The sequence below is a fragment of the Alligator mississippiensis genome, chromosome 7 (genome assembly GCF_030867095.1).
Source record: "Alligator mississippiensis isolate rAllMis1 chromosome 7, rAllMis1, whole genome shotgun sequence".
NCBI lineage: Eukaryota > Metazoa > Chordata > Crocodylia > Alligatoridae > Alligator > Alligator mississippiensis.
Genome location: NC_081830.1, coordinates 1331218 through 1355966, shown reverse-complemented (window position 1 = coordinate 1355966; position 24749 = coordinate 1331218). Strand labels below are relative to the sequence as shown.

The window sequence follows — 24749 nt, the reverse complement described above, 5'->3', positions numbered from 1 at the left end:
ACTTGCAGCACTGACTGCCCTGGGCCAAGTCTGCACCTTTCTTTGCTGCCTCTTGGAAAACAAACGAGCCCCAAGAAGACATGGCAACTTCTCTCTCTCTCTCTCCTAGGAAGGTGAACTAGATGTCGGTGCTGAGATACCTGTAAGTCTTGTTTGTGTTCATTCTCCCAGGTCACGTCCAGGCAGAATCAGCTCTGAATGCGTAACTCGGGCGATCCGTCCGGGCTCCTTGGCAGGGCGAGCTGGCTGGCAGCTGAGCTCCACGAGGCAGTACGGGGAGGGCAGGGACGGAGCAGTTGTGTCCTCGGTTACACAGTGGTGCCAGGGATATGCATGCACTGAGGGGGCTGCCAGGTGCTGGGCCCCTTGGAAATGCCACCTTCATCCTCGGTGCTCCACCCCACACAACTCACATGGCCTCCGCTGGAGAATAGGGTTGCCTGGCTCCTCCTAGCTCCGGTCCATGAAGGGACGACCCATGCTCAGGACTTGCAGCATTGACTGCCCTGGGCCAGGCTTGCACCTTTCCTTGCTTCCTCCTGGAAAACAAACGAGCCCCAAGAAGACAAGCTAACTTCTCTCTCTCTCTTCTAGTTTCCTGGAGTAATTGGCCATCTTGTGAGACCTGTAAGTCCTGTTTGCGTTCATTCTCCCAGGTCACGTCCAGGCAGAATCAGCTCTGAATGCGTGACTCGGGCGATCCGTCCGGGCTCCTTGGCAGGGCGAGCTGGCTGGCAGCTGAGCTCCACGAGGCAGTACGGGGAGGGCAGGGACGGAGCAGTTGTGTCCTCGGTTACACAGTGGTGCCAGGCACATGCATGCTCTCTCCTCCCTGCTGTCCCAGAGTTTTTTTCTGAGCACTTTAGTCTTGGGGAAAGCTGCCTGTATACAGAATGGCTCTTTCCTCACACACATCCTCTGTGCAAGCAAAATTGGGAACAAGGAAGCCTTGGCCTTGATCCTAAGTCTGCTGGAGTCAGTGGAAAGCAGCAGCTCTGTTTCAATCCAGGAGCGAGCAAGCCTTGTCCTCAGCCACAAAAACACAGGATGTGGCTCACCATGTGCCTCATCCTGGGAACCTGGGGGAAGTGGCAGGAACACTCAACTTGACTGGATATTTGGGGAGGGTTTCCCAGGGATTAGGGACACACTCCCGAGTGGGACAGGATCTGTGCCCTCCATTCACTCTATCTTCTGGCTGGTGAGTGCTGCTTGGAAAGGTGTGCTGGGGACACGCTCATGGGGGACAGGTTCCTTTGCCTTGATTCACAAGTCGCAGGGGTGGCTGCCATCAGCCGTAATGGAGGAACCCTGAAAAAATGGGGAGATGTCCCCCATGGGAGTTTCTGTCTTGAAATGAAGCCTTACTGCTCTATGTGGCTGAGGCTGAGCTCTCCAGAGCTTGTCCTGGAAGGGGGCTGAGGGGGCTGCCAGGTGCTGGGCCCCCTTGAAATGCTACCTTCACCCTCGGTGCTCCACCCCACACAACTCACATGGCCTCTGCTGGAGAATAGGGTTGCCGGGCTCCTCCTAGCTCAGCTCCATGAAGGGACGACCCATGCTCAGGACTTGCAGCATTGACTGCCCTGGGCCAGGCTTGCACCTTTCCTTGCTTCCAACTGGAAAACAAACGAGCCCCAAGAAGACAAGCTAACTTCTCTCTCTCTCTCTCTCTTCTAGATTGATTGGCTACATCACAGGGTTCCGATACCTGTAAGTCCTGTTTGTGTTCATTCTCCCAGGTCACGTCCAGGCAGAATCAGCTCTGAATGCGTGACTCGGGCGATCCGTCCGGGCTCCTTGGCAGGGCGAGCTGGCTGGCAGCTGAGCTCCACGAGGCAGTACGGGGAGGGCAGGGACGGAGCAGTTGTGTCCTCGGTTACACAGTGGTGCCAGGGATATGCATGCACTGAGGGGGCTGCCAGGTGCTGGGCCCCTTGGAAATGCCACCTTCACCCTCGGTGCTCCACCCCACACAACTCACATGGCCTCCGCTGGAGAATAGGGTTGCCGGGCTCCTCGTAGCTCAGCTCCATGAAGGGACGACCCATGCTCAGGACTTGCAGCATTGACTGCCCTGGGCCAGGCTTGCACCTTTCCTTGCTTCCAACTGGAAAACAAACAAGCCCCAAGAAGACATGCTAACTTCTCTCTCTCTCTTCTAGTTTCCTGGAGTAATTGGCCGTCTTGTGAGACCTGTAAGTCCTGTTTGTGTTCATTCTCCCAGGTCACGTCCAGGCAGAATCAGCTCTGAATGCGTGACTCGGGCGATCCGTCCGGGCTCCTTGGCAGGGCGAGCTGGCTGGCAGCTGAGCCCCACGAGGCAGTACGGGGAGGGCAGGGACGGAGCAGTTGTGTCCTCGGTTACACAGTGGTGCCAGGCACATGCATGCTCTCTCCTCCCTGCTGTCCTTGGGTTTCAGGCTGACTGTGGCAGGCATCCAAGACTCCACCAAACTAAATATAACTAAATTTAATGCCACTGACTTCAAAAAATTCCTGAGAGGCAACCAACACGTATTCCCCATCTCCCTGATTTCAGCTTCCCGGTTCCCCTCAGCCCTGTTGGAAATAAGATGTTCCTTTGGGTTCTTGCCCCTGAATTTCTCCAGAGAGGGAGAACTGCTCCCGCTCTCACCCGTCACTGATTGCCTTGGGCACAGGGTCACTCCTCATTGTGATTCATTGCAGGCAACGGGGGGGAAAACAGCTCCACCATGGCTATATCCTCTCTCTTGTGCTACTGTCTATTCTCCCTCGCTCCTCCTTGCAGGGAGGCATTTGATCAGACCTCCGGCTGAGTCTGACAAGCTTGCTTTTCTCCACCCCCAGTCCCATGGCGCGGTGCATCTCGAGGCACAAGAGCTAATCCCAGAAAGTGGAGATCTGTAGTAATTGGGCCCGATGTCCACGCACTTTGGACAGAGCTCCCCTCACTATGGTCACTGGGGGCTCAGGGCTGGGCATCCCGGCCCCTGCCTCAGCTTCTGGTCCCTTAGAGAATCTCCTCCCGGAGACTTTGAGCTGCCTGGCTCTCTACCCAAGCCCGGGGAAGTCCATGGGAAAACACGGGCTCCCGGGCTTCCTGCAGCTCCGTTCTGGAAGGAACTGAGTACTGGCCAAGACATGCACCACCATGCTCTCCTTTCGCCTGGTGATGAAACGAAGGGCACTTTGGGTTTAATTTCTAAAGGGACTGTTCCTGGATATTTGCAACCTCTTCTTCAGCCAGTCCCCTCCAGACGATGCTCTGGGCAGCGCTCTGGTTCACCCCGCACATCGCTGTGTCTGAACGGCAGCACCTGCAGGAGGGGCTGGGCAGGAAGGAGGGACAGGGCATCCCTCGGGGAACGGGGATGGTGCCCGTCAGATCACCTGTGCTCACTGCTATTTGCCGTCTCCCCCCAGAACTAGGACTGGACACTCCTGGCAATTCCTGACACGACGATGAGACTGGTACGACGAACGACCGCTTGCTACACCCATTGATTCGCTACCTCCCCTCTCCCCACACCAATCACATGCTGAATGAGCACCGTCAATCGTAGCAGTAGAGATTCAAGCTGATTCCTGTGATCTGCATTGATTTGGGTTCCTGTGCTGTACCGGGGCTGCAGGAGGATCACAAGATCTCTCCTGCTTCCCCCGGGATGGCGAGAGCTTCACAACAATAAAGCAAACACTTCTGCATCCAAAGTGAGTCCCTTCTGCAAGTCATTTCACTCCAGTTGCAATGGTTTGCTTTACTCCATGCACCACCATCACTGTGCTCTCATCCTCCCACCTGTCCCTTCCCTGCACTCCTCATGGGAAAGGGGATACATGGGAGCTGTGATCCAGCTGCCCTAACCGCATTGTGGATCTGATGCCTACAAAAACAACTCCCCGGTATTTCAAGTTTTCTCTCTCCCCTGGATCTTAGCCACAGTCCAGACAAGTCAATTGGGAAGTTGAAAGTAAGAACATTTGGCTCTTCATCCCAAGATCCTGATGCCCCTCTGCCCCCATCCCCTGCCACTCGCAGATGCTGACAGGGGGCTGCGCCTGTCATTTGCTTTGTCTGAGACAACGTCAGAAAAGCAGGAACAACAGGAGATGCTCTCTCTCTTTGGTGTCACTAAATCTGAGGGGAGGGACAGCCGGGATCATAAGTTCTCTCTGTCTTAATTACATCATGTTGGAGATATCCATCTAAACAAATAAGCGCCATGAAGAGCTCGGGAGAAGGGGTCAGTCGGGTGCCAGGGCAGCACCTGGCAGGAAGCAGCAGCCCAGGGACACGCTGGCACCCACCAGGACTCCCAGCTCCACCGGCACCTGTGACACTGAGACGTTGGCATCTGCGGGGGCACCAGGGAAGGGGTCAGCTCAGGGAACAAGCCATGCAGCAGGGTGGGGGATCCCTGGGTGCCCTGCAGCCTCTATGTCCTGCCTCCCACCTCCCCTCTGCTCTAAGTCCTTGCCCCGTGCCAGACCAGAAGAGAATGCCGGTGTCCAGGCTCCCAGCCCTCTGCCCTGTCTCACCTGCCCCCACTTCCTTACCGATACTGGGGACAACCCAGGTGTCCAGGCTCCAGCTCCACTCCTCCAACCCCTCAGCTGCCATTCCCACTCCCAGGATTGCAGGCTCCCAGTCCCCAAGTCCCGTCCCACCTTCCCTTCCCAACGCTGGAGACAACCCAGGCGGCCACACTCCCAGCCCCTCTCTTCTAACCCGTCCTCCTCCAGTTCCTTCCCAGAGCTGCAGTTGAACCCAAACGTCGGGCTCCCAGACTCCCCACCCCAACCCACAAGGCCCACTCTGCACTTGTGAAGCGTACCAAGAAGGGTTTCTAAAACTAAGTGGGAAGTAAGAGGAGAATCAGGGAAAGTGTGGGTCCCTTACTGAATGGAGAAGGTAACCTTGCAACAGGATGCAGAAATGACTGAAATGCTCAATGCCTTTCTTGCCTCCGTCTTCCCAGGCAAGGTCAGCTCCCACACTTACTGCACTTCGCAGCACAGTTTGGGAAAGACGTGAGCAGCCCTCAGTGCTGAAAGTACAAGTTGGGGACTACTTACTTCAGAGTTCCACTGAGGCTCCACATCCTGCATGATGTTGTGCTGCGGGATGCTCAGCTCTGCCTGTTTCTCCCACAGCATCTTGCCCCCTTGATGCTGTGGTGGAAGTAGCCTGCCACCTTCCTGCATTTTGAAATCAGCCAGCTGGTAGCAGCAGTGGTGGCAGCACCATCACCGAAAGCCCTGTCCCCCTCCAAGGCTTCCCCAATTATGAGGTGCAGCCTGTGTGCCACACAGTGGATGCCAACAAAGTTGACATCACGGACAGCCTTCATCATATTGGCCCCGGTGTCCATGACCATGAACCCGCGGGTGAGCTCGGCCTCCCCAGCCAGCCACCCCTACACCGTGAGGTTCATGGCTACCGTGATCTCCCTCGCTGTGTGGGACTCATCCAGCACCTTGGCCTGGAGGAGAGCCCACCGATGACCTGACTGATCACACCAGTGCCCTCTGAGGAAGAGGTAGGCATGGTTGCCACCCCAGCTGCTTCAGATGTTGGAGGTGAAATGCAAGGCTACCTGCAGCCCTGCTTCGTGCAGCTGCTCCCTCAAGTACTCCCTGCAGGCCTCATACAGGGTGGGCACCACCGTTCCGCTAATGGTTCAATGCAGGCACTTGGTAAGACTTTGGGGCTCAGATCAGCCCACGCAATGCACCGCTGGTGCAACAGCAAGTTAAATACCAGGGCATTGAATTAGGGGCAGAGGGCCGTGCCCCTGGGAAGCAAAGAATCGAGCTTCTGTGCAAACTTCCAGCTCCTACTGACGTAACCACCCTCCGCTCATTCTGGCCCTGACAGGCTTTTCATGTGACTTTACTGAGATTTACGCTGAAAAAGCTGCTCCGCTATATCGGCTACCAAAACCGGGTCAGCTGTGGGAATGGGGCCCTGCTCTGCAAAATGCTTTGAACAACTGGTGGCGTGCCTGCGCTGGCCTGTCCTAGACCAGAGTTACCTGCTGAGTTACGTGTAGCTGGCTCGGAGGGCAGCTTAGGCGCTGTGCCTTACAGGTCACGGCGCTGGGCTAAGGCTTATACCTATGTGTCACGAATACCGAGCCGGGGTGAACAAGCATTCACCCCTGTGGAAAGGAAGTCCTTGCCCTAGTCTGGGCCGCACAGCACTGGGAATACCTAACTGGCCACTCCTGCGGTCTTGCAAGCAAGCCGCACTCCCATCAAATATGTTTTGTCAGGCAAAATCAGTGAAGGCAAGGTTTCTAATCCTTGCCTGGCCGAGTGGCCCGTGGCTCTACTAACCAAAACATGACTGTACAAAAGGTCCCACACCCGTGCCTTGTCCCTTATGCCCTAACAGCACGGCCGGGGGAACGAGGGGAGACACCAAGTGGGGCGGTCATGAGTGCCAGCTACCACAAATTACACCGGGAAAACAGGGTCCATTTGATTTCTGCACTTGTGATCCAGCTCTAGAAAACGAGGAGGGTATTTTGGTGCGGTTTGTGGGTGGGCCCAGTTACTGTCGGAAGCGAAAGCCCATCCGGGGTTTGCAGCAATTTAAGCGGCTGAAAATAAGGTCTCACCGCAGGAAAGGATCGGGCTCACGGCGGGTGGCAGGACTGAGAGCCCAGACACCTGGGTTGTGTTTCCGTCTGGCAGGGGAGCGAGGTTTGGGGGTGAGAGCGGGCTGACAGCGGGCAGCTCGGATGCCTGGCTTCGACTGCAGCTCTCGCGGAGGAGAGGGGCGAGGGCCGGGAGACGAGCCCAGACACCTGGTCGTGTTCCTCGCCCAAGAACAAGAGGTGTTCGCAGGACTTGGGGAGCAGAGGTGGGGAAGGGGCTTTCTGCCCCCATCCGAGCAGCAGCGCGGGCTCAGCGTCAGGGCAAGGTGAGTCCTGGGGCTCGAGCCAGCACCCTGGGGCTATGGTTTCAGCCACCGCATAGTCTGCGCGGCCCACCACGCTCCTCTGTCTAGAGCAGCCCATGGCAGGCTCAGAGCTGTGGCTAGCGAGCCCAGGGTCCTGGCCCACTCCCCTCCCGCAGCCAGGGGCACAAGCCAGCAGCCCTGGCCCCTCCCCACACATGTCTCCACTGGTGCCAGTCTCGTTCTGGGCTGGTGGCCAGCCAGGCCGCTGCTGTGACCTACCATCGATGGATCTAAGTGCCACGTCTTGCTGTGTTGTCCAGGGTCCCCTGACCTGCTGGTTGTGGCAGAAATGCCACCGTGGGTGCCCCTCTCCAGACATCGGTCTCTGCCAGCGTGAGAGGCTGGTGCTGAATCCCTCAGGGTGGGGATCTCCCTCCCTGCCTGCATGACCAAAGCCTGGCGCCTGGGAGGCGATGCTCTGGTCACCTGGGCGGGGGGGAAAGACCCGGCCCTGCGCGGGCCCAGGCAGCCAGGGATGCTGGGGAGATTGGTCGGCTTGTGGCAGCTTCGATGGGACCGGGCTGCTGAGGTCAGAGAGGTTATTTAAGGGCCCGGGCAAGGAAGAAGGGGCCATTAGCCATGCGGTCATCCAGGTGAATCTGAACCGGGCTCTCTCCTCATCACCGCGTGCTCCAGGAGTGCCCTGCCTCCAGAGGAAACAACAACCACCTCTGGACCATGCGAGTGAGTAAGCTGCTCGAGATCAGACTAGATATTTAGCTTCAGTAACTCAGATGTGTGTTTAAACGGCTACCTCAGCCACCCTGGTTTGCTCTATGGGATTCCTCTGATATTGCTCTGATCCTGCTCTACCTTTTACCCTGTTTCCGCCCTACCCCTGTCATCAATAAAGTTCTCCTTGTGACCGGTGTGGGAGACTTATTGAGGGGTGGGTCTAAATTATGCCGAGGAGCCCCTTAGGTCTGTGGACTAAGGGAGACTTCCCTAATCAGCCCCTGACTTGGGAAGTGCCCAAGTGCCTGTATTGGGTCTAGGACCCATTGGACGATCAGGCCTGCGTTCTCCAAGGCGCGCAGAGTCAGAAGTGAGTCCAGAGCCTTGGACGGTGGCAGCGGGACCCCCAGGCTAGCGGGTGTGCTCCAGGGAAGGGGTCGGCTGGACGGGAGGCACCCCAGGGAGGCACTCGGAGCCTGGACGGTGGGCGGCGCTGGGAGGTGGGCGGCTCCACGCAGGAGCGCCCCTGACTGGCCCACCACACGGTGCAGGAGGCCGGGTGTAACGGAGCTGCAGCTGGCTCTCGAGTGGTGCTGGGGGCTGGCTATAACGGAGCTGCCGCTGGCACCAGGAGCTGGGTGTAACAGCTGTGCCCAGCTCTGGGGTGGGCATCGGGGCCCAGTGTAATGGACCTGTGGCTGGCTCTGGGTTGGGTGTTGGGGCCTGGTGTAATGGGGCTGTGGCTGGCACAGGTTTGGGACCTGGGGGCCAAGTAGAGCAGATCTGCAGCCAACTCTGGGGTGGGTGCCGGGGGCCAGGTTGCTGCCGGCTCTGGGGCAGGCACTGGGGGCCAGGTGTATCTGACGTGCAGTTGGCTCTGGGATAGGTGCGGGGGGCCGGGTGTCCTGGAGCTGTGGCCGACTCTGGAGTGACAAGAGTCAGAGCAGGCTTGGGAAGCCCCGGTGCAGCCTCCGCTTCAGCAGGAATCGGTCACAGCAAGGCATGGTGGGCGGGAAATGGGGAGAGGGCCCCACGGGGAGTCAGAGGAGCAAGGGCTGAGTGGTGTCCGGGGGGCTTTGCCACCACCCCTGGGATGGACACATGGTGCTACTCCAGGGGCAGGCAAAATATGTCAGATGTGGCCGGCCAGATTTGAGCCAGGCCGTGGGCAGGTGGCCCCCAGTTATTCATTTGTATCCGGCCCAGCCAGGACTGCTCCTGCTGCACTCTGCATGGGACCCAGCGCAGCCCCTCGCCTGGGGCAGTGCATTAGGCTCGTGTCCTCGTGTCTCTGCGGTAGCTCCGGGCAGCAGGGAGGGAAACGGTGGCGGGTGGGCGGACGGGAGGAAGCTGCAGCTGGGCAGGAGCAGGGAGCACAGAGTGGGGCCCCTCGCCCAGCGGGGCGGTGAGCCCGGGGTCTGGGCCAGGCCGGTTGCACCGCGTGGGGCACCTTCCCCTTGGGTCATGTGCGGCTCCCAGGACTTGTGTGTCCCAGGGCTGGGGGACGTGGGGGGGGGCCCATGCAATGGAGCTGGCGACCTCCCTGCTGCCACATGCAGCTCCTGGGATTCTGCTGGCAGGACCAGCAGCCAGATCAGCCGCGGGCTGGGCAGAAGTCCCCGGGGGGCACCCGGGAGCCCCTTGGCCCCTGTCACCTGCTCCCTGCAGGGCCGGGTCCCCCCTCTCTCTGCCCGCCGGAGGGGCTGCACTCAGGGACGGGGCTGCCCGGCCACAGCTCGCTCCCAACCTGCTCACTGCCTTCGGGCAGAGGTGGGAAATGATTTTGTCTAGAGGCCACTCAACAGGTTTGGGGGAGATGCTGAGGGCCCCAAATATAACACCTTTCAGAAGAAACCATTTTAACAAATCGTAGATATAACACACAAGTCATTTGCTAAATATGAAACATCTACTTAGCTTCCACTATGGACTCTGCTATCACGTATTTTCATTTTCTTTCAAAAAATAATCTTTGCCTTGATTGATGTGATTTTGACTCTTGTCTACAGAGGTGCTTACACTGCGGCACCCAATGAAGTCCGAGTCTTGTACATTGTGAGTGGGGTGTGTGGGAGTGGGCAGCAGCTCCTCCTCTGGGTCAAATCCCTCATGCTGACACATGGACGCTCTCCAAGGCTTCACTCTGCAAGGCCATTCTCTCACCATTCGCCCTTTTACACGCACTCGTACATAAAGGCCATGCGGATTTCATCCGCTTATGCCAAGCAAGATACAACATGGAGTTTTCAAGTTGCCTACAGGACAAGACTAACATGGTTGTATTTTACTATTATTATACTCTATGTTAACATCAGCTACATTAGTTCAGTTCATGCTACAGTTCCCCTGGCCCAAAGCCCCCCATGCCCCACACCAGCCCCAGCCTACATGCAGGCCCAAGCCCGGAGGCTTTGGGTTCAGATGCCCCCGAGTTTCACTTGCCTCCAGCCGTACAGCTGCAGGAGCAAGCCTGGGAGAAGTCTCCCATTTCCATAAAGTTGGCATGTAACTGAGATCCTCCCACTGGAAGCTGGCCAGTGGGAAGCTAACTATGGGGCTTTCATAGGGAACCCTGTCTGCAAGAACAGAAGGGTGCGACCCTCCACTACACAGTGCCATCTTCATTGAATTGCCTCGGTCAGGGTACTTCCCCTGCCAGGTATCTTAGCCCACGAGACCAAAAAACAAGCAAAAATGGGCAGATTTTTTTTTTTTTTTGCAGGTAGGGTTCTCTTAGATACAGAAAGACAGATACAAAGACAGATACAGATGACATAGATATAGACAAATATAGATACACATTTAAAACGTGAGAACCCATTACAGTGGTTGCACCCCACACATCTGCCCAGTCCTTTCCTTAATAAAATGCTCCAGTTTTCACCCCTTTGTGGTTTACACATTGTGCGCTTATTCCCTGTCTTTGTTGTCACTCTCGCTGGTGCTTCCCCGGCTGTCGACACTGCAGTTGTCATGGTCGCTGTTTCGAGGCCCGGGTGTGTTGGTTGTTGCCTTCATTATTGCTGACAACTCAGGCTTTCAGAGTGTCTTTGAAAGGCCATTGCCAAGGGAATTGGCCGTGCCTCCTCTGTCCTCTTCCACCGCTTTCCTGCCAAGAACACACAGATGCCAGGGTGATAGGCGCCCCTGGGAGCGGATGGGCCGTGGGGCACGGTCCAGGTGGAGCCAAGAGCAGCCCTCAGGGTCCCCAGCAAGGCAGCCTTGCAGCGCTGGGCTGGGCTCTGGCTGCATCCGCCCCAGGGGCATGAGGGCCGGGGGGCCCAGAGCACCTGGAGGAAAGGTGGGGGTGTGGCGCTCTAGGTCAAAAAGCAATACAGTCCTCAACTAGCAGGATGGGGTCAGAGGAGGGGCACGCTGAAGTGCTCTGGGCCAGGATGGGGGGGGTCAGGGGAAAAGGGACTTAACGGTGGGGGTCTACTACAGACCACCAAACCAAGGGGAAGAGCTGGACCACAAATTCTTGGGTCAGCTTGCAGAGGCAGTTAAGGCAAAGGATGCTATCGTCATGGGTGATCTAAACTAGCTGGACACCTGCTGGGAGGAGCAGTCAGCCAGGTCGCACCGCTCACGGAGGTTCCTGGCTGAGATACAGCACTTGCATTAACCCAGCAGGTGCACAGTCCCACCGGGGAATGCCCTGCTGGACCTGGTCCTGGCCACAGGCGATGACCTGGTAAGAGGGCTTGAGGTGCTTGACCACCTGGGTGATAGCGATCATCGCCTGCTGGGATTCACCATCCAGCGCAGGGTGTCAAGGGCCTGCAGCAAGGCCGTAGCCCTGGAATTCAAGAGAGCCAGCTTCAATGAGCTGAGATTGGTGGGAGAGGCGCTGGGATCCTCGAGAGTAAGGGAACTCAGTGCCCAAGACGAGTGGTCGTTCCTTAAGGAGACGATACTCAGAGCCCAAGGGGTGTCAATCCCAACAAGAAGCAAAGGGGGCAAGAGTGCCCCAAAGCCCCCCTGGCTCACCAAGGGCATTCGGGAATGCCTGGTTGCCAAAAAGGAGGTGTACACCCAGTGGAAGGGAGGGGCCATCACCAAACAGGAGTATACCTCCATTGCTTGGGTCTGTAGGGGGGCTGTTAGAAAAGCTAAGGCAGTTATGGAGCTAGGGCTTGTGTCAAGGATCAAAGATAATAAAAAGTCCTTTTTTTAATATATAGGGAGAATGAAGAAGGCACCGGGTAATGTGGGGCCCTTGCAGGATACGCTGGGCAATCTGGTGGTTGCACCAGAGGAGACAGCAGACCTCTTTAACAAATTCTTTGCCTCCATTTTCCAACGCAGGGACCGGGACTCCCCTGCTGAGATTCAGGAGGGACTTGGGAGAAATGCCGCCAGGCCTAAGGTCGGGGAGGACCGGGTTAGAGAGCTTCTGGAGGGGCTGGACATGTTCAAGTCAGCAGGTCCAGACGCTCTCCACCCCAGGGTGCTGAGGGAATTGGCAGAGGTCTTTGCAGGGCCCTTGGCACGGCTTTACAAGCGCTCGTGGTGCTCGGGCCAGGTGCCAGATGATTGGAAGATAGCCAATGTGGTCCCCATCTTTAAGAAAGGGAGGAAGGAGGGCCCGGGAAACTATAGGCCCCTCAGTCTTACCTCAATCCTGGAGAAACTCTTTGAGATCAAGGAGCACATCTGTGACAGGCCGGCATCGGGGATGATGCTCAGGGGCAACCAGCACGGTTTCATTAGGGGCAGGTCATGTCAGACCAACCTGATTGCTTTTTACGATCAGGTCACAAAAGCATTGGATGCAGGTGTCACCGTGGACGTAGTCTTTCTGGACTTCAGCAAGGCCTTTGACACTGTCGACCACCCCATCCTCATTAAAAACTAGGTGACTGCGGCATCAATGCCTACACAGTCAGATGGGTCTCAAATTGGCTGAAAGGTCGTACTCAGAGGGTGGTGGTAGATAGGTCTTTGTCGGCCTTGGAGGGAAGCAGGCAGTGGAGTCCCCCAGGGCTCAGTCCTTGGGCCTGCACTGTTCAATCTCTTTATTAGTGACTTGGATGACAGGGTAAAAAGCAGCCTGTTTAAATTTGCTGATGATACCAGGATTTGGGGTGAGGTGGGCACACTAGTAGGGAAGGACAGATTACAGCAGGACCTGGGCAGTTTACAGGGGCGGGCTAACAAAAACAGGATGCGTTTCAATAGGGACAAGTGCAGGGTGCTGCACTTGGGCAGTAGTAACCAGCAGCACACTTGTAAGCTGGGAAATTCCCTTCTTGAGAGCACGGAGACAGAAAGAGATCTTGGAGTCATTATTGACTCCAAGATGAACACGGGCCGACAATGCGAGGACACGGTCAGTAGTGTTAACCACACCTTGTCGTGCATCCACAGATGCATCTCAAGCAGGGCCAAGGAGGTGATCCTCCCCCTCTACGCGACACTGGTCGGGCGGCAGCTGGAGTACTGCGTCCAGTTCTGGGTGCCGCACATCAGGAGGGATGTGGACAGCATGGAGAGGGTGCAGAGGAGACCACCCGCATGATCAGGGGGCAGCAGGGCAGTCCCTACGAGGAGAGGCTATGGGACCTGAACCTGTTCAGCCTCCACAAGAGAAGGCTGAGGGGGGACCTGGTGACCGTCTGTAAACTCACTAGGGGGGACCAGCAGGGTTTGAGAGAGACCCTGTTCCCCCGAGCGCCCCCCGGGGTAACAAGGAATAACGGCCATAAATTATTAGAGAGCAGGTTTAGATTAGACACCCGAAGGCACTACTTCACAGTCAGGGCGGCTAGGATCTGGAACCAACTTCCAAGGGAAGTGGTGGTTTAAGAGGAGGCTTGACATCCACATGGCTGGGGTCACTTGAGCCCGGTTTTCTCTCCTGCTCAGGCAGGGGGTCGGACTTGATGATCTACAAGGTCCCTTCCGACCCGACTGCTATGAATCTATGAATCCCGTCCCCCCTGGTTGAAGGCACAGCCATGATGAGCCCTCCCTGCTCCCCCCACCCCAAGGCCTGGGCATAGCCTGGCCCCAAGGGCTTCGCTCAGCACTTACTGCAGAAGTAGCCAGCTGCTCCTGTCACAGCAATGACCAGCACAATGACACCGATAACGACACCCACAATCATCCCTGGGTCGTACCCTGGACGAAGGAAGGGGCCTGTGAGCGAGGAGAACCCCCAGACGAGCCCCAACGCTGCACGGGCCCCGCGCCCCCTCCCCATCCGTGCCCCCCGTGCCCTCCCACCCCCAGCTCCTTCCCCGCTCAGGGGGTCGGTCAGCCCCTCCGTCCCCTCCCGCCAGGCGTCTTCTCGCTCCCGTGTGCGCGGGGGTCGCTCACCCGCCCTGCCCTTGTCCCAGGCCACTCTCAGGGCTGCCCCCAGGCTCTCGTGCTCCACGTGGCAGGTGTAGTCGTGGTCGCTGCTCGGGTCCATCTCGATGGTGGCCCGGGTCTGGTAGGTCCCGTCTCCGCTGGGAAGGACCCCCGAGCGCCTCGTCTCCTGGGGCTGCGCCTGCCCGTCCTTCAGCCACACGACAGCCACATCCCGGGGGTAGAAGCCGTGGACCCGGCAGGACAGGGTGGTGCGTCCGTCCCGGGACGACGGCCTGTCGCTCACCTGTGCCACGGGACGCCCTGGGCGGGAGGAGACGCCCGTTACAGCGCCCGCCTCTCCCGGGCCGTCGGCACCCCTGGCAGGAGCCCACGCGCGCCCTGCACCGGGCCACACGAACCGGCTCCAGCACCCATTTCCGGCAGGAGCCGACGGCGTCGGGGTGGGAGCACGGGGGACGGGGGACACGGCTGTACTGGGCTCGGGGCTGCAGGAACGGGGTCCCATACAGCCAATCTCTGGTTCTGACACGCGGCCGGGACACGGACGCCCCGTGGGCTCTGCCCAGTGGGGAGGCCTAAGCAGGGCAGGGACAGGGCACCAGGTCCCGCAGCAGCGCCGGGGTCTTGTCCAGCGGCAGGACCGAGACGCAGCGCTCGCCACCCCAGACACAGGGGCTGGGGGTGGGTGTTACTTGTGGAGAAATCACCCCATTTGCCTCAATGCCGTAAGGGAGCAGCCCACCCCGCTTCCTGTGTTACCATGCTGCCTGTATGACAAGCTGCGCTGTAACAATTCCAAAGGGACGGGGAACCTGCTCCTTTTGTCTCAGGTTCCTGCCCTTGTTGGTCACGTAGCTAGTCCTCTCACCTGGTCAGTCTGATGTCATTTGGAAACACGGGTCAGCAGCCAATGGGTCTGCTTCTGATGGGAACTAAGTGATGAGGTCACAACTGATGTATAAAATAGCCCCTCTATGAGGAAGTGGCAAACGGATTTGGGAACATAAAGGAAGCACACAGCCTCTGGAGCTCTTTCAGCCTCCAGATGAACATGTCTGTAACTTACTTGAAATTTAGCCAGTAACAATGCTCTAGAAGCATATCAAAAGGCTTTGCTGAGCCGCTTCTCTTTGCTCAGGGTCATTCTTTTGCTACTTCTGACTTGTACCTCTCCCCATGTCTACCCTCTCTATCCATTAAAACAATGTTATAGCCAACCTGTGTACATGCACAAGAGGGATTGGCCAGGCCTTCTTGCTCCGTTTACTCGGCTGACTATGGGAGGCTACTTTCTCTGTTTCAGGTTGTAGGAATATCCTGCTAGGGCTAAGCAACCCCTTGGTCTACAGGATCCGTGTATCCCGGGAGGCACAGGGCCCAGACAAGGATCTGAGTCTAGGTGGTGGCAGCGGTACCCCAGGCTTTCAGGTGTGCTCCAGGAAGGGGGTCAGCCAGGTGGAGGCACCCCAAGGGAGGCACTCGAGACTTGGTTTTGGGCTGGGCACAGTGACGCAGGTGGCTCAGCATAGAAGCGCACCCTGGACCAAGACACAATGCTCGCCACCCCAGACACAGGGGACAGGGCGGGTGTTACCCAAGGGAGGGTTTGCCCTGGTCAGTGCTGCCCTGGGCGGTGACACCGGGACTCACTGCTCTGCAGCGCTGCCTCCCTGTGCTGCAGGTACTGCCGCAGCCACTCGATGCAGGTCCCCTCCAGGTAGGCTCTAAGGTACTGAAGTCTGTACTTATCCTCATTCCACTTGCGCTGGGTGACCTGGGCCTGCGTTGTTTCTGCTGCTGAGGTTCGCATTCCCAGGTCGTAGCTAATGAAGTCTCCCCCGTCGCAGCCAAACTGCATGCATCTTCTTGTGCTGCCATCTTCTCCAAGCTGACAGCCGTACATGAACTGGAGAGTGTGAGACCCTGAAACATATCCAGGCCCTGGGTCTCAGCCCCAGGGAACAGGTGCTGCTGAGGGTTCCAGGCTGGGCTGGGGCAGTGCCGACCCCATGGGGGGTCAGAATTGGGACAGCTCGGGGGCTCTATTCACGCAGAACAAGGCTGAGGGGACATAACACGCTGGGAATTCAGGATCCCAGGGCTGGGGTGGGGGGTGGGAATGGCCCCTGGAAAGGAAAGGGCAAGGATGGCAGAGGAAGGGGCAGGTGAAACTGGCTGGAACAAGTCCAGGCTGGAAAGCAGAGCAGTACTTCTCTGTACGGGAGCAGTGCGGCGCTGGGCAGCCTCCCCGCAAGGTAGCAAAACCAATGGGAGTCAAGCCCGAGCCGTGGATGCTGAAGCTGCCCGGAGCAAGGACTGGACTCTGAGGCCTGAGAGGTACCTCCAGGGCTGTGCCCTGTTCAGCCTAACCCCTGCCTGCAACAAGGAGGTGACGGGGCCTTGGCCCTGCACCCCACAGCTCCCCCCCACATGGATGTCTGAATCCCCCCGGTCAGTGCCCACCACAGCCCTTACATGTCTTGGGGGTCCATCCCTCAATTCCCATTTTGGCCTCCACCTCCCTTTCTCCCACCTTCCCTCTCCCACTTTCTCCTCTTGCCCCTTTCTCCACCCCCCCCCAACACTCCCTCTCATCACCAATACCTTCCCTGCTGTTCTCAGCCCCGACGCCCACACCAGATCCTGCAGGGACCAACATCCCCTTCACTGCCCTCCTGATCCACCCCAGGGCCCCTCCAACCAGCTTCTTCTATGTCCCTGTCCCGGAGTGGCCGGGCCCCTCCTGTTTCTCACAGCGGTTCTTCTGTGTCCTCTCAGCACAGGCACAAGGCTGCTCCGGCCAAGCCCTGGCACCTGCCTCCGGGACTCTGCCAAGGCACAGACAAGGCCAAGATCCCCCCAGGGCCCTTCCCCGGGGCGGGCTGGGTGGCCTGTGCCCTCCTCCCTGCCAGGCTGCAGTGGAGTGCAGCACCCAGGGGCTCTCAGCAGGAGTGGACCCAGTCCTGCAGAGGCCCAGGGCAGGGATCAGCAGGCATGGTGGGAAGGGCGCTGGGCTGGGCAGAGGTGCAGGTAGGAGCCCCAGGAATGGAAGCTGCCACTCTTGCCCTTGCTGACAGCACCAGTCGCATGAGCTCCTTGCGCCACAGCCCAGGAGATTCAGCCGCGCAGGGCTGGTGACACAGACCCCTGCGGCCAGCTGTCCTGGGCACCGCAGGCCTGCATGGCCCCTGCCCTCTCACACGTGTCCTCCCTCCATAGCCCTGCCCACCCCTTCCCCTGCTCCTTCCCACCCCATTAACCCCTGCATGCAGGACTTGGAGCCCCTCAGCCTGGTTCAGAGGGGCTGTCTGAGCTGGGGCCACCGAGGGGCCTGGAGCCTCTCCTGCAGCATGGGGGTTGCAGAGCTCTTCTCACCCTGGTGCCCACTTATGCTGCAACAGGGACAGGCTGGTGTGCAGAGGCCTGGGGGACCGGCTGGCATGTGCGCACGTACATATGCACATGGCTGCCAGGCAGCCTGGAGAACAGCTCCTACAGGTAAAGGTGGGGGGTGGGGGCAGTGGCACCAGCAAGGCCAGGGGGCTGTGGGGGACCTTTCATTTTAATCATGGATTTTGGTGTTTTTATCAGAGAATTTGAAATTTTTTATCAGGGAAAATCAGAATCCCTGTTGAAGACTGAGCAGGATCCCTAGTCCCCGTCCCAAGCAACTGCAGGAGGAGCTGGCTGAAGGGACACAGACCTCACACGAGACAATGCAACATCCTCCCGGCTCCCCACCCCGTGCTACTCATGGGCAGGTGTCTTCCCCACACCTTTATCAGTTCCCCTCAGCCCCAGGGCCCCCCACGGCCTCCTGCTCACACTCACCACTGGTCTGCTTGTAGTGATGCTGCAGGGCGAGCAGGTTCCATTTAAATACCTCCTGCCAGCCCTGCAATGTCCTGGTTTCCCTGTTCCAGGAGTCCAAGCCGACGGCCCCCTGCACCCAGTTACCACGTGGCTCCTGTCTCTGTGTCTCACTGTCGTAGTGGAGAATTTGCTGGTCGCCCACGTAAACCACGGCAGTGAAGTCAAGCATGTCCAGGCCAGGATCTGACACCCCCATATAGAAATACCAGTAAGACTGGGAGCCTGTGGGAGAGTGACAGGGGTCAGCACTAGTGGGTGAGACACCAGAACCCTGAGTGATCACCAGGGATCCTGATTTTCTGTTTCCCACAGAAAAACAGAGAAAACCACAGATTTCCCTTTTTTATCAGGGAAAACGCGGATTTCTCCTTTTAGCAGAGAAACCCATGGATTCCCTGCTTCTGCAAACAGCTCTTCAGCCTGCTCTTGAGATCCAGCCTGCAAGAGCTGTTTGCAAACAGGGCAGGAAACCCCCTGTCCTACCCAGAGGGGGAGCTGGCACTTTAAGGGCCTGGAGCGGGCAGCCTCCAGGTGCCTTACGAGGGCAGCCATTTGGAGGCAAGGGCTGCCTATATAAACAGGGCAGTTTGGCTGCAGGAGGGCAGGCAGCAACATTGCCTGGCTGAAAGGCTGCTGTGAACAACCCAGAGGTAAGGGGGAGCTGTAAGGGGTTGGCAGGAGGCTCCTGGTCCTGGTCCTGGGCATGACCTGCAACTGCACCCTGCCGGGAGTGGGTGGCCTGGTGGGGCTCTCAGTGGCGCGGGAGCCCCCAGGAAATGCCGGGCCAGTTACCACCCCGGTGAAAGGCGGGTCGGGGCGCCTTAACCCCTAGCTCCCACCACCACTGGGTGGGTTACCCATGTGTTTGTTGGGGGGCCCTGATGGGCCAGTGTTGTGAGGGGCCCAGAGAGGGTGGACCCCGAGAGCGGGAGTGATGTGGGCATGGTGCTGCGGTTGCCCCCGAGAGGATGGGGAGTAGTGGCACGGTGAGGCCCGGAGATAGAGTGAGCGGCTAGAGAGACCCAGCCCGAAGGGGAAAGTACCCTCGACTGGCACATGTTGGGGCCAGGACCAGAAAGGGTCGGGGGTCCACCGCCAGGGATGCCCAAGAGCCGGGGGCCTGGGGTCCCGACTGGCCTGGAGGTGGGCCCGGGCCAGGCAGCCGAAGGTCCTGGGGGGACCACGCCCGAGAAGGGAACATAGCTTCGGGGGGGGCGAGGTAGCCCGGATGACGGCGGAGAGGCTGCCTGATAGGAAGGATCATAGAGGGGTCCTGTGAGGACGATTCTGGGGCCCAGCGTGGGGGCCTGATTTAGTAGTGAGGCTGCCCCCTGCCCAGCTGCATCCACGCTCCCCACATCTGGACCTCCCGGTTCTGTCCTGCCCCCAGCCCAACTACAGGCACTGCCACTCACCGGCACCAATTCCTGGGACAGCCGCAACGCCCACAAGCAGGAGCAGCAGTCGAGAGCCTGGCGCCACTTTCGCAGAAGCTTCATGCAGCGCTTCTGGCCTTTGTGCGCAGGAGTTGCAGGTGCTCCCGCACACCGATGGGTGCAATGGGCTGCGGTGCAGCCTGCAAGGTGCTGCAGGGTCACTCTGTGGTGCGGAGGGAGATGGGGCTGTGTGAGCCGGGCCCAGGGCTTGGGATTCCTGCTGTGGAGCAGCCCCAGCCCCAGGCTGTGGGGGACAAAACTGAAGTTGGTTCCTTACTCCTGGTTCAAAGCGAATCTATACCCAATAAAAGCTTGTTATTCATGAATCATGCATTCTAAAGAGAGAGACTTTCATTAGCTATGCATATTTAATAACCAATATGTAAAATAATATCCTGCATCAAGTACAGAGCCCTAAATGAAGATCAGATTAGGATGGGATTATGGGGCAAAATACTTCTGGGCCACCCCAAACTTCTTGTTGATGCCAGCAGGGGACTGTCTCTAAAACCCCTGAGCGCAGTCCTGCCTGGCCCAAAGTGTGGTTTGGCCATGCCAAGCTGCCAGCTAACAGCCCCTGCCCCAGCCACCATACTACGTCTGTGGACCTGAATAGTCAACTGGCATTTGGGCTAGGGTTATGGCTGGAAATCCTGTTGGGCCACCCCACACCATGCTTCTGTACCAATGTGGGGCTCTCCCAGACATCACTGACCAGAGTCTTGCCTGGCCCAAAGTGTGGGGAGTTCATATCAGGCTGCTAAGTGACAGTCCCCCAGCCACTGTACTAAGTATATGGGCCAAATAAGGAACTGGCTTTTGAGCTGATATTACAGATGGAAATACTTCTTGGGCCTCCCCACACCATGCCTCTGTGCCACCAGGGGAATCTCCTGGACATCCCTGACCTGGTATTGCCTGGCCTAAAGTGCAGTTTCTTCATGCCAGCGTACCAACTTATGGCCCCCCAAGCCCACTGTAATAAATAAATGGACTCAAATAAGGAACTGGCTTTCAGGCCTGGGATTATGGCTGGAAATCCTTTCTAGGCCACCTCACACCGTGCTTCTGTGGCACTGGAGGACTCTCCCGGACATCCCTGACCCGAGTCTTTCCTGGCTCAAAGTGCCGTTCGGCCATGTCAGGCTCTAACTGACTCCCCAGCCCCGTGTGCTATTTATTCATGTTGCTACTCACTCACTAGCAAATGTTAAATTAAAGCAAGATTATTCCGAGGGGAAAGCAGAACAGTGGGACTCCCTAAGCAAAACTTTAACTATTAACCTTTAACAGTAGCTCAAAGCTGATCCCAGTCAGTCTGAGGCAAACCAACCTGGGGAGCTCCCTCCTAGCCCAGTCACTGGGGAAGGGAGTCTCACCCAGGGCTGCCATCCAGGGACTCTGTACCCGCACCAGTTTAGTAGTAAGTGCTGGATAGGGACAACCACCCCAGAGACTGTTGCTCTCCACTGCCAGGGGCAAATAGACTTACTGAATCCTAGAGCTGGAAGTGACCCCCCAGAGGTCGCATAGTCCAACTCCTGCTGAAGCAAGATCATCCCTATCCAAATTGTCCCATCTAACCATACATCATAGACCTAACACCTGAAACCTGCCACAAGTAAGGCAGGGGGTCTGTGGCCACCACTGTCCTGCTTTTATAGACTCATAGATTTAAAGGACTGGAAGGGACCTGCAAGACCATCGAGTCCGGTCCCCTGCCGTGGGCAGGAAGTTCCTGGGCTCAGATGAGCTCAACAAGGTGCCTGTCCAGCCTCATCTTGAACATTTCCAAAGAGGGTGACTGCACCATGTCTGCCAGGAGTGTGCTCCAGATTCTGGTGACCCCTATAGAGAAAAAGTTTCTTCTTATGTCCAGCCTGAATTTACCCTCTATTAGCTTGTGCCCATTGGTCCTCATCCTCCCTTGAGGTGCCTTCCTAAAGAGTTGCTTCCCTAGATCTTGATGGCTTGTAGGTGGCTATTAAGTCACCTCTCAGCCTTCTCTTATTCAGACTAAACAGACCCAGTTCCCGGAGTCTCTCCTCATAGGGCCTGGGTCCCTAATCATATGGGTGGCCCTTCTTTCTACCCTCTCGAGCTTATCCACATCCTCTTGAAGTGCAGTGCCCAGAACCGGACACAGTACTCCAGCTGAGGCCTCACCAATGTCAGATGGAGAGGGAGAAGCACCTCCCTGAATCTATTGGCCACATATAGGCTGAAGCACTCCAGAACTCTATTTGTCCCTCTGGCAACCTCATCACACTGCTGGCTCATGTTCATCTTCTGGTCGATCGTGACCCCCAGGTCTCACTCAGATGCTGTGCCAGCCATTGGACCACCACCCATTGTATAGTTATGGTGCAACGTTATCAATACATGTTCCAGAGATTCCCAGGGAAGAGGCCATGCTATACAGAAAGGCAGAAAACCCCACAGTCCACATGCCAATGTGACCATGGGGTAAAAGTCCTTCCTGACACTAGATATGACAATTGGTCTGACCCTGGCGTCTCCTAATCACTGTGAGTTTTCAAAGATGACGGCCAATGGTTCTGCAGTCACATCAGCCGACTCCCTCAGCACCCCTGGGTGCATCCCATCCAGCCCCAAGGACTTGCACACGTCCAACTTTTCTAACTAGTCCCTAACCTGGTTTTTCACCACTGAGGGCTACTACTCTTTCCCAAACTGCGCTGCCCAGGGCTGACCTTGCCTGTGAAGACTGAGGTGAAGAAGGAATTCAGCACTGCAGCCTTTTCTGCATCCTCTGTCACTAAGTTGCCTCCCCCTTCAGTAAGGGACCCACACTTTCCCTGATCCTCCTCTTGCTACCGACATCCTTGTAGAAACCCTTCATGTCCCTTGCTAGCTGCAACTCAAATTGCGCTATGGCCTTCCTGCCTTCATCCCTGCATGCCCGAGCAGTGCTCTCATACTCCTCCCTAGTTGTTTGTCTAAGTTTTCATTTCTTATAAGCTTCTTCGTTGTGTCTTAGCTTCCTCTGCTGTTAAGTCTGTGTGGCAGAAGGGGTGTAAGGGGGGCAGATTGGGGCCCCCCCAGGGTGAGGGAGTGGGGCTGGGGCGGGTGCTGCCCAGCAAGGGCGGTGAATGGGACCCTAGGGCTGGGAGCGAGATGGAGAGGGAGAGCAGGTCTGGGGGGGCGGTTCCCCACCACTACGCAGACCCCAGGGGAGGCATGTGTGGGGGACGTGCCCCCTAGATTTGTGTGCAGCGTGAGGGTAGGCTGCCCACTGTGGGCTGGGGCCGAGGGCAGTGCCAGGCTCTTCCACACTGGGGGTGGGGCTGACCTCAGCTGTATGGGGCCCAGCCCCAGCTGCTGGGAAGAAGCTGGCACTGCCCCTGGCCCTGAGCCTGCAGCAGCCAGCCTGCCCTTGCCCCACGCACAAATCCAGGAGGCACATGCCCCCTATGCCTCCCCTGGGGGGGAGCTGCCCCCGCTCCCCACACGAGCCGCCTGCAACTCCATCCCACTCCCAGGGTCCCATTCACCACCCTGGCTGGGCAGTGCCCCCAGCCTCACTCCCTCCCTCACCATGGGGGCCACAATCTGCCTCTCCCCCTTCCACCCCACAGATTTACACACCCAGCACTGCTCTCCACCGTGCCCAGCTGCATTGCTGTAAATTGGCTATTGGATCAGTATCAGCCGATATGGCTCATTAATAATTGGCTATTGGATCAGCCAATAAAATCTGTCTTGGTGTACCCCTACTTGCCATGTTTGCTAGTCTCCCTGCACACTGGGACGGTTTGTTCCTGCACTCCCATAAGGTTTCCTTCAAGTACAGCCACACCTGGACTCCTCTCCCCTCAGACTGGCCTCCCAGGGGTCCCTGCCCATGAGTTCCCCAAGTGAGTCCAAGTATGAGCCCCCATAGCAGACTGAGACCCCGCTGCTGGAGAGGGGGTCAGCTAGCCAGGCCTTAATAATGGGAGAAAGGAGCCACTTCAGGACCACTGTGGTGAGCAGCAGGAATGAAGAATCCATTTTTAAAGCTTGTTTACCCCCCTTTCATATATTCCCACGAACCACGGGGTGAGAAGTGCTGCTCCACAGGGCATGGGGGGGATGGGACACCCGAGTTCTCGGGGGAGGGGGCAGGAGGTAAGAGCAGGGGGGTGATGAGAACATTTGCCCCCTGTTGAGAGGGCTGGAGGGAGGAGGAACAGGACAGGAGACACCAATAACCTCCCCTGGCAAACACCACAGAGCCAGCTGGCAGCAGGTGGCCCTGGTATCCCTCTGCTCAGGCTCAGCTCATTGTGGGCAGGCAGGGATTTTCCTCCTACTCAGCCCGGCCTGGCCCGGGGGGGTTCCCCTCCTTCTGCAGCAGGGGCACGGCTTGGACCTGAGCTCTCTGCAGCAGGGGTTGGGCTAGATGTGCCCCTGGGGGTCCCTTCCAGCCCCCAGCTCTGGGATTTGGGGAGAGGAACCCGGGAGCAGGGAGGGAGCTGCTTGTGCCTGCACTTACTGCCTCTTGGTTGGTGTTGTAATCCTGATTGGGAGGTCCTTTACAAGTGTTTGATCCTGGACTTAATGACACTGGCTGTGCTTCAGCAGGGAACAGGAAAGATCCTGAGAAGGTTGTCATCTTCTTCCCTCTGGGCAAACACCAACCTGCCGCAGAAATACATCGTCAGTGACCGTACAATCCCCCAGCTAGGATTTGTCCTCCCTGAAACGCATCCGACTCTGCGTGAAAAGTGTAAACACCTGCTCCGTAACTGGAAAATCAAAGAGAGTCCGGGTCGTGCTCGTGGCGCAATTTTTCAGGGACACTGTGAATGATTGCCCGATTAGATAATTTAATGATGATCTTTAAAAAACAAACAAACAAAAATCAATCCATGCAGCTAGCCCTGAAGCAGTCTAACAGTTATCAGATTTAGATATTAACCTGTGAATGCTGTAATCCTAAAATGGCATACAAAAGAACAGCCTTTTCCAACACCTGCTTTCCCTCCCAGCCTGTCTCCCAATACTGGTGATACTGGTAACACTGGGGCTAAGACATCAGGAACACATGGGACACCTGTACAGAAGATGCACACACTGGTGCCTTCTTCCCACCCCCATAAGCAGAAGGGGGTGGGGGAAGGGCTGACAGGCTGGATGTCTGGGTTCTCCACCAGCTCTGGGAGAGGGATGGGGACTGGTGGGTTGGAGCAGGGGGAGATGGACCCCTTGGTTCAAGGGGGTGACCCCATGATACCCAACCCCAGCACCAACCCAGGGCCAGCTGCATTGGGGAGCCTGGTTATACCTAACAGCCAATGCCCACCCCAGAGCCAGCTCCAGCTGCTGTACACAACCCAGCGCTCCCTTACCACCTGGGAAGGGGTCTGAACCATGTGCTGCCTGCTCCGCATCTCCTGCAGCTTCCAGCTCCTCCCAGGTTGTGGCTACTTCAGTTTCTTCCTCAGCAACCGGCCAAGTAGGAACCACCTCTGATGTGTCTGCTCTGACTACCC

The 24749-nt window shown here is 57.6% G+C and overlaps 1 protein-coding gene and 1 long non-coding RNA gene across 2 annotated transcripts; one reads left to right on the top strand and one right to left on the bottom strand.

The window, feature by feature from the left end:
- The first annotated feature begins 1679 nt into the window (after nucleotides 1-1679).
- On the top strand, nucleotides 1680-3690 carry LOC132251633 (uncharacterized). Its single transcript, XR_009463627.1, has 3 exons — nucleotides 1680-1713; nucleotides 2166-2198; nucleotides 3409-3690. It is a non-coding gene; the product is annotated as an uncharacterized LOC132251633 (long non-coding RNA).
- A 6355-nt stretch (nucleotides 3691-10045) lies between these two features.
- LOC102572318 (major histocompatibility complex class I-related gene protein) lies at nucleotides 10046-24749 on the bottom strand. The gene is made up of 8 exons (XM_059731531.1): nucleotides 24606-24749; nucleotides 23750-23895; nucleotides 19231-19495; nucleotides 17774-18037; nucleotides 15593-15865; nucleotides 13949-14242; nucleotides 13664-13750; nucleotides 10046-10736 (listed from the first exon to the last, which is right to left on the bottom strand). The coding sequence occupies exons 2-8, from the start codon at nucleotides 23867-23869 to the stop codon at nucleotides 10645-10647; spliced, it is 1395 nt and encodes a 464-aa protein (XP_059587514.1). The 5' UTR covers nucleotides 23870-23895; nucleotides 24606-24749; the 3' UTR covers nucleotides 10046-10644.

What these genes read in the sequence shown, in the direction of transcription:
- LOC102572318 (XM_059731531.1), bottom strand. Translation starts at nt 23,869, where the DNA reads ATGACAACCTTCTCAGGATCTTTCCTGTTCCCTGCTGAAGCACAGCCA. An exon ending in GGAGGCAGCGCTGCAGAGCA is followed by an intron (nt 14,243 to 15,592) that starts GTGAGTCCCGGT and finishes CCTCCCGCCCAG; the next exon opens with GGCGTCCCGTGGCACAGGTG. An exon ending in AGCAGCTGGCTACTTCTGCA is followed by an intron (nt 10,737 to 13,663) that starts GTAAGTGCTGAG and finishes TGTTCTTGGCAG; the next exon opens with GAAAGCGGTGGAAGAGGACA.